General features: G+C 35.3%; 1 protein-coding gene across 1 annotated transcript in view; it reads left to right on the top strand.

Annotated features, from left to right (window-relative positions):
• The window catches only part of LOC106870821 (CUE domain-containing protein 2-B), a 65,729-nt gene that overhangs the window by 50,475 nt on the left and 5,254 nt on the right, over window positions 1–10,000 (top strand). Inside the window, exons 4-7 of the mRNA XM_014917043.3 lie at window positions 232–308; window positions 1,771–1,904; window positions 7,656–7,841; window positions 9,161–9,225. Of these exons, the coding sequence (XP_014772529.1) occupies window positions 232–308; window positions 1,771–1,904; window positions 7,656–7,841; window positions 9,161–9,225 (462 nt within the window). The remainder of the gene's footprint in view (window positions 1–231; window positions 309–1,770; window positions 1,905–7,655; window positions 7,842–9,160; window positions 9,226–10,000) is intronic.

The following is a 10,000-nucleotide window of genomic DNA, read 5'->3' as shown; positions in this document are numbered from 1 at the left end:
GTAAAGTGTGATTTTGAGTGAAATTTGGTTGGTATTTCCAACATTTTCAGTGACTGCATAGATAGTCATGCATTGACTTGCGAATACTTGTTGTTATTGTGTATTTGTTTTCATATTTATTTATTTGTACATTTGTTTATTGTTTTCTTTTTATTGCTATTTTTCTTAAACTCCATAATGATATATATTGTCAATTCCATAATTTACCATCTTCTTCTTCTTGTCTTTTAGTGCTGAAGTTATTGAATGGATGTTCAAACTTTCACATGCAATATCCGCAGACTCTAACTGTAATACACAGAGCTCATGTAATTCATCTTTATTTCACCTCTTGTTCTTTTTGCTGTTGTTGTTGTTCTTGTTTGCTTTTATTTGGGGTGGGAGTTGTTTTTTTTCTCTTCGATCCTTTTGATGCCAACCCAACTGAAACTACCCTTTGTTCTACAATACAAATTCCTCGTTTTAAAAGGGATTTAAATTAACACTTTATACTAACATTCCATGTTAAATTATATTCCAAACACTATCTTAGTAATGACGAAGTTATTTCATTAAATTCTTCATTATTCTGAAAATTAATTGGAAAAAAAAAAAAAAAAAGCAGCGTGCTTCGATAAAAATATGGTAATAAAACACTTAATGACATCTATGCATTGTAACACCATCCTCTTCATCATCATCATTATTTAATGCCTACTTTTCAATGCTAGCATAGGTCAGATAGAATTTGTTGAGGCAGATTTTTTGCAGCCAGATACCTTGAGTTGGCCAATCACTTATGAGCAAAATTTGGTTCCATTTAACATCTGTTTTCCATGCTGGCATGTGTTGGACAGCTTGACAGGAACTGTCAAGGCCAGGGGCTGCACCAGGTTCCATGGCTTGTTTTTGCTGGATGCCCTTCCTAATGCCAACCACTCTACTGAGTGTACTGGGTGCTTTTTACATGGCACCTTGGTTTTCATGATCTTAATTCTGTTGTGATGGATGTTTGTTTTCCATGCTGGCAAAGGCTGGACTAATATATATATTATATCCTTTAAGTTCATTTACAGGGAACATTTTTGTGTATGCATATAAAATCTCCTGTTATATTACAGCTCCCTAACTTGAAATAGCAGTTTTATGGGATTGTGCCAAGCTGTGCCAACATAAGATAGGATAAATATAGTAACAATAATAATAATAATAATCCATGGATAGAATTTATAAATATTTCATTGTATCGCTATGCACATTACATTAAGACCCACCTGAAGAGAAACCCGTCGTATATATGTATGTGTATATATATGTGTGTGTGTGTCTGTGTTTGTCCCCCCAACCGATGCTGGTGTGTTTACGTCCCCGTAACTTAGCGGTTCGGCAAAAGAGACCAATAGAATAAGTTCTAGGCTTACAAAGAATAGTCCTAGGGTCGATTTGCTCGACTAAAGGCGGTGCTCCAGCATGGCCGCAGTAAAATGACTGAAACAAGTAAAAGAGTAAAAGAGAGAGTATGTGTGTATATATACACACATACACATGTACCCACACACACACACACACACATACACACACACACACACAAATATACACATGTATCTGTACATGCATACATATAATCACATCTATCTATCTATATACATCACATATCAATATACACCATGAAATACCTGTCTAACCATGTATGTATATATATATATATATATATATGTATGCATATCTGTGCGTGTCTATTCAATCATCTTCCTTTCTTTTTTTTTTCTCTTTTGTTTTTTATTCTTTCAGCTGATTGCCACAGTTCACCTTGTCTACCTACTTCTCCTGTACATCCCGTCCGTTCATTGCAAGAGAAAGATTCACTAAAACCAACATCTAGCAAAATCAATAACAGAACTGAATGTTTAAAGAGTAATTCTTCTGTAAGTCTCATTTCAATGTTTCTTAGAGACTTTCTGATTTCTCATCCAAAAATTCTTCAATTTCTTTGTTTACTTTTTTTTTTCATTTTTTCATTTTTTCATTTTTTTGAGGGTGTTTTATTATTTTTTTTTTCTGTCATAGCTTTTTCTGTCTCCCCACATTTTTGCTTTTTTGCATACTGTCTCTTTCTTTATCTCTCTCTCTCTCTCTCTCTCTCTCTCTTACCCTTTCTCTTTCTCTCATTTTTTAATGGAAAGAATCTTGCCTTGTTAAATTCTGTATATTTTATATGTATACACACACACACACACACACACACACACACACACACACACATACTCACATACATACATATGCAGACACACTTACACACACATACATATACATTCATATATTCATGTGTGAGTGTGTGTGTGTGTATATATATATATATATATATATATATATATATATATATATAATACATATATATCTATATCTATCTATCTATCCATCTATCTATCTAATATATTTTATTTATTTATTTATGGGTTTCAGCCAAGTGGCTGCGGCCATGCTGGTGCACTACCGTGAAGATATATTTATATATCATCATCATCATCATCATCATATATATATATATATATATATATATATAAACATACATATAATACATATTTATATATAACATGTGTACATACATATATACACACACACACACACATATATACATATACATACATATATTTACATACACACACATGCCACACACGCACACACTCACACATACATACATGTGTGTGAGTGGGTGTGTAGACACTTCTGTTGTGTATGAAGATGTGCATGTAAAACTGTACGCTTGTAATTTTTATCTACAAATGGGAATGATTTTTTTTTTCTTTTAATTTTTATTTTACTTATATTCCATTTTTTGCTAATATCAGTAGTTCCAACCAAACATCTAAGAAGTGTAACAAGGGAAAGATGAGCAACACCAATCGTGTCCCCCTTTGGGTTCGGTTATCAAAGGGGCAGAAAATATTTTTTGGCCTTCTATGCTTGTTAATTAAGTTTGGTGGGGCCAACAGAAGCATCTTTGTCCCCAAGCTCTAAGGATCCTCGTTGCTCCACTAGCCAGGTTATAGTGTAAATCTCTGAATGTAGCCAGATAATTGGATAAAAGCATGTCATGAATGTAGCCAGACCATGGCAGGCCATGGAATGTAATGTAACCACATGAGAAATGTAACCAAACCTTGTTACATAATCATATTTTGAATGTAACCTGACTATGGAATGTAGCTATATCATGAATGTAGCCAAACCATGGAGCATAACCATATCAATGAAGCTAAACCAAGGAGCCTAGCCTCATCACGAATGTAGCCAGAACATGGAACATAGCCATATTATGAGTGGAGACAGACCATGCCAAATAACCACATCCTGAATGTAGCCAGACCATGCTACATGACAATAGAGTGAATGTAACCAGACAATGGTGCAAATCCATATTACAAATGCAGCCAGACTATAGAATATAACCCTACTGCGAATATAACCTGACCATGGAATACAAATCATATCATGAATACAAGTCAGACATTGGAACGTAGCCATATCATAAATGTTGTAAGACATTAGACCATAACATTATTGCTAATGTAGTCGGACATTGGAACACAGCCATTTGCAAATGTAGCCTGATTATGTAAGGGACATGTCACTGTCTCAACATATAACCATGTCTTGGAAGGCAGTCTTGTCACAAGTGTTGACATATCATAGATACTGCTATCACATGATATGACATCACATGGCTTATGTCAAAAAACTATTCTAAAATCTTGATTTATTAGCAATACAAAAATATTAGAAAAAAGAAGTCAAAACATTAATATTGATCAGAGTAGTAAGTATTGATCATGTATTGATTAGATACTAAAATTTATCTTTTATGTTTCCATCTTACACAGCACTGGGTTTCAAATAATATAGTCTTCGAGTATTGTATTCTTACAATATTTTTTACGCCTATATTCACATCTTTATTCCAAGGTTTTAACTTCTTTGTTGTCTATTATTCGTTTACTGGTTTCAGTTTTTGGTCTGCGGCCATGCTGGTGTAACTCTGGAAAATGGTTTTAGTCAATCATATTGATCCCCACCCCCACCATACTTATTTCAGTCTGGTACTTGTTTCATCAGTCACTATTCATGAAATGGGCTAAGTTGGCCTTTTTAGTGGACATAAAGGGACACAACTCAATGCAATCGTAGACATACATGCACACATATTTATGTAAGTCTTTTGTCTTGACTTCGTGTGGTAGCTGTGAATGAGTGTCACTGCTATACAAGCAGTGTCATTCGTTTCCTATCTTTAACAAAACTGTGCTTGGCCATGGGGAAATACTACCTTGCTTGGAAACAGGTGAGGGTTGGTGACAGGAAGAGCATCTCACTGAAGTAAATCTACGTCAATAAACTCTGTTGACCCCCGCCCCCCATGCAAGCATGGAAAAGTGGACATCAAAATGGTGACGATAGTGATAGTGAAATATATATGTGTGTGTGTATGTATGTTTGTGTATGTGTGTATATATGCTTGTGTGTATGTGTGTGTGTGCATATGTGTATGTATATATGTTTGTGGTGGTGGGGGGGGGGGTGTTGAAGGCACGTGGCCTAGTGGTTAGGGTGTTGCACCTACAATCACTAGATTGTGAGTTCAATCCCAGGACTGGGTAGTGTGTTGTGTTCCTGCAGATAGGTCAGTATTGCCTTTCATCCCTTTAGGGTTGATAAAGGAAGTATCAGTTGAGCACTGGGGTTGGTGTAATTGACTCTTACCCTCTGCCCTAAAATTGCTGGCCTTGTGCCAAAATTGGAAATCATTATAATCATCATTATTGCTCAGTTGGTCATTTTCTGCCCATTCTTCCATGCTTGCATAGATTTGAGAAACGTGTTTTTAAGGCATTTTAAAATTAGATACCCTTTTGGGGGGGGGGGGGGGTGACTCTGACTGGTTTTTCAAGTAAGGAGTCTCTTATTTTACAAGTCTATGAAGATGAGAAGCAAGCAGCCAAGTTGTTGGAAAAAGTGACAACACCAATTTTAATGACTGTTTGCTGCCCTGGAGCACAAATTTAAACAAATACAGACACACTCACGCACATGCACACATATGTGTACATATACACATTCATTCATGCATGCATAGATAGATAGGCTTCCTTTCTGTCTACTAAATTCTTTTACCAAGGCTTTTGTTGACCCAAGGCTATCATAGAAGACACTTGTCCACCTGAAATCACATGTTGGAAAGTTAACTTCTTTGCTATGTATCCATGCTTGTATGTGTGTGTGTGTGTGTGAGACAGGCTTTTGTACAGTTTCCATAAACTAAATTCCATTCACTTGGTATTAGTGGACCCTTCATTTTATATTAGAATCTTAATCCTTAGACTTTCCTTTTTATAATATATATATATATATTTACATATCCAAACTCTATCCATCCGTTTTCTAAAGATAGCCTTCCCTCTTTTTTTTTATTTATTTGTTTTTTTTTTTGTTTTTTTTTTTGTTTTTCTTTTCGTTGTAACAATCATTATAAAAATACCCAGTGACAACATCTAAAGCTCTTAAATCAATTTGTGGAAAAGCAGTTTCCTGTGTTTTTCACTGTTTTTATTGCAATGTCTGGTGCAGTTAAAACAGATTATTCTTCTGAATGATAAACTCTCTTCTATATCATCTTTACCAGTGAACATTAAAATCCATCAACAGCTAACACCTTTTGTCGATAGATCTCCATTAACACTGTTGCTCACCTCAGCGCCATCTTCTGCTGAGACACAGTCACACTTAGTTTATTTAATGTTTTGTCTGTTTGTCTGTCAGTTGTTGCTAGCCATTAAATTACTCCTTGTTGCATCACTTAAATTTATATATTGCTTTCCTTCTTTCTCACTCTCTCTCTCTCTCTCTCTCTCTATCTCTCTCTCTCTCTCTCTCTCTCTCTCTCTTTCTCTCTCTCTCTCTCTCTCTCTCTTTCTCTCTCTCTCTCTCTCTCTCAAAGATCAGAACACTATTCTTTAGGATTACCTCCTCTTTTTCTACCATTCCCCCCCCCCCCATATCGATGACTTTCTCACTTTAAGCTGCATATTATATTAATCTTTTTCTCTTCTTTTCTTATTTCATTTTTCTTTTATGTCAAACAAGATTATTTTTATTTTCTTCTTCTTTTATTCATTTTCTCTTTCACTCCTCTTACTTCTTCCCACGACCACCACCTCCACCACACACGATTTTTTTTCGATTTTTTTTTTTTTTTTATTCCTTTCTTCTTGTCATTTTCTTTTCCTTATTTCCTCGCTTCTCTTCCTTTGACCTCTCAAAATTAATTGATTTCAGCCTTTTCTCCAATATTCCATGATATGATTCTCAGTTTTAAAACGCTGAAAATAAATTTTAAAATATTAGGTTTTTTTTTACTAAAATTCTTTCCGTTTATAGCTAAAAGTAATTGCTGTTTTATTTTTATTCACCTGTTTGTTTTAATCATTCTCCATTTTTCATGCTACACTTTCAAACTAAACATTATACAACACTTGCATATTACACTTTCCAACCACACTGTCACACTGCACTTTACACTACCTTTTGACGCAATACTTTCATACTACATTTTATGCTACACTTACATGTAATACTTCATACAACACTTTCCTACCATACTTCCATACTTTACTTGATACTACACTTCCAAGCTACACAGCATACTATACTTACATACAGCAGTTTCCAACTGCACTTCTACACTGCAATTCATACTACCTATATTCTAATATACTTTCATACTACACTTATACTACACTTACACACTACATTCTCTTACAACACTTCATGTAACACTTTTCAGCCACACTTACATACTACACTTTGATGTTATACTTTTATATTGCACTTTATACAAAACTACATACAACTGTCTGACCATGCATTAGACTACATTTACATACTAAATTCTGGTGGTGGTGGTGGTGGTGGTGGTGGCGGCGACGACGACGGCGACGACGACGATAATAATATTATATTGTCCGATGCATCTTTCATTTTTTAAGACAGCAGAGTGAGATTTGAGAGGGATATAGTTGTCTAGCAGATTAAATGACTATGTAGAGGCTTTGTCTCACTGGATACCAAAGCTAATTAATAACGTAGGTAACATAATTAATGTAAACATTTCAATCCTGATCATGAAATATATCATAACAAGAGAAAATAAAGATAACCCTAACCCTAACCCTTTATTAGGGTTAAGGTTAGGGGTTAGGGTCAGGCTTAAGTGATTTGAAAAGAGCAAACAGGAAATTTAAAACATATATGTGTGTGTTCGTGTATATATGTATACACACACACAAGCACGCACGCATATACACAGCTGGTACCATTAGTTTTCTTGGTGTCTTTCACATCTATTTTATGTCCTGAAGCTGGTGCTAAAGGCCAGTGAAACAGGTTGATTGGCTGCAGATGTTCGGGAACAGCTGTTCTGACAGTGGATGATATAGTGCTGAAGGCAGACACACATGTTCATGTCTACACACACACACACACACACACACACACACAGGTAACGACATATTGGGTAATTTACTATTACATGTCTTGTATATCTGCTTAAGATCTTTCTCTCACCCTCTGTTTCTCTCTTGTTCTTCTTTCAATATTTGTGTTTGTGTGTGTCTTTCTCTCAGCCATCAGATAAAGTGGAAGGCATCTTTGATGAAAAAGTCCATCGATTGTTGGAGATTTTCCCTGCGGCATGTCACCTTGAAGCCTTCCATTGCCTCAGTCTGGCAAGTGGAGACATGGATGAAGCAACTCAGTTGATACTCGATCGTCATGAATCAGGAGAAAGTATTGTTTCAAATAATGAGAAAGTAAGATTTTCTTTGTACTTTTGTCTTTTTTTAGGTTATTGTTCTAATATTTTCTTTCCTTTACATTTTCTGAGAGTGAATCCAGCTGCAGTTGGCTTTGCCATTAATCATTCAATGAAAGGCGGAAGTCAATAAAATAAATGAAAAAAGGGATCAAAGGTCCTTCCTGAGCCATACGTTCATAAGGCCAGTTTCCCCAGATTCTGATGCATATATATTTCCCCCTGAGATGGGAACACTGGGGTCAATGTAATGAATTAGCCCCCTCCTCTCCTAAAATTTCAGTGCCTATAATAGAAAGGATTATTATTATTATTATTATTATTATTATTATTATTATTATTATTATTATTATTATTATCATTATTGTTATTATTATTATTATTATTATTATTATTATTATTATTATTATTATTATTATTATTATTATTGAGTGAGAGAGCAGTGCATACCATCAAAGTGACACTGGGGTACAAATATACAAAGCCCATTATACCCATCATGACTACCTGTCTGATAAGGGTACACCAGGCACATGCAACACAACCATATGTGCACAACATGGTAATTCATATCAAGATAAACAGTGTATGACCTTGCAGGTGGGGCCCAGTTAGAATTTTCTTCTGGTCGAGTTGCCCATCTCGCTCAAAAGGTCCCTGAATAAGAGTTGTTTAAGGATGTTGAATGAAACACCCATGTTTCCAAAGGTGAATTATCTAAACCCCAAAGAATTCCTCTCAACACATGGCTATGATGCTCCCCCACTACTTCTGCTCGTGATCAGAGATGCACATATCGTCAGCCACCAAGGGACATGCTCAACTGGTTAAGGTCAAACAACTGACAAGCAAATCTGTGGTATTGAGCAGAATATTTGCTGTAGCCCATCTTTTTATAGCAAGACAAAACAATGTACTTGATAACACTTCCAATCAATTAAGATCAGAAGCCATGAGAGCCACTGCCTGGTACAACATCAGGGCACTTGTTATTATTATTATTATTATCAACATCAACATCATCATCATTGCTGTTGTTTTGTTAATGCCAACAAGCTGGCAGTCCCATAACTGTGCAGGACAAAATGCATCTGTTTTTACGTTCTGAATTTAAATTCTGCTGAGGTAGACTTTGCTTTCCATCCATTCAGGGTTGATAAAATAAGTACCAGTTGCATACTGGGGTTGATGTAATCAACTTAGCCCTCCCCTCCTGAACTTGCTGGCCTCGTGCCAAAATTTGAAATCATTGTTATTGTTGCGTTAATCAAAACAAAAATGAACAAAAAAAATCTATCTTCTTTTGTGTTCTTGCAGAAATATTTACATTTCCAGTCTCCAATCCAAGATGACAAGAAAGTCAGAGACCAAATGCTTCAAAAGTATGTATATTTAGTAATTACATTAAGGAAGAACTATTTTAACCATTTTAGTGCCATTTTAACTCTTTAGCATTTAAATTGGCCAGATCCGACCCAAATATTCTCAGTTTATATTCAGACTGGTCAGATCCAACTTCTCACATATACCCTACAACATCATTCTAAAAATAAACAATCACATCATCAAAACAATGTGAATAAGTAGGCATCACATTTGACAGAGTGATCTGAATGCTAAAGGATTAAAAATACATAAAAACTGCAATATTCACTTTTCATTTATTTCTTGGGATGTCACGATGTTAGTCTGCTTTCTGTGACCTTATCCACTACATCTGTTGAAAATTAGCTACTGGCAAGTTTTTATAGGTCTCAGATAATTTGCTTTACCATATTTTCTTGCATTCAAGTTGGTGTATATAGTGTAAACATTCAAACATCATCTCTATTTTTCCAAATCCTGCTGCAAAGTTGTCTTGATGTATAAGCCAACCAACCATTTTCGGTCTGAGATGCATTTCTAGCTCTCTTTGGCTTTCTTCAATGGGAAATACCAAAGAGAGATGACCCTGAGTAGATTCAAAGCCATAGCTTTACTAAGAAACAGTCAATATCAGTGGATGAGTTACACTAGTATGCCACCTGGTTGGAATAAAAATAGCATCAGCGCCAAGCAGTGATTAGGAATATCGTTATCGTTATATTGATAAGACATTTGATGACATAATCAGCAGAGTGTCTGAGAAAAATACCTTGTAGTATTTAATCTCATCTT

This window comes from Octopus bimaculoides, chromosome 15 (genome assembly GCF_046866305.1).
Source record: "Octopus bimaculoides isolate indiv1 chromosome 15, ASM4686630v1, whole genome shotgun sequence".
In the NCBI taxonomy this organism is placed as follows: domain Eukaryota; kingdom Metazoa; phylum Mollusca; class Cephalopoda; order Octopoda; family Octopodidae; genus Octopus; species Octopus bimaculoides.
This window is presented reverse-complemented; position numbering and strand designations above follow the sequence as displayed.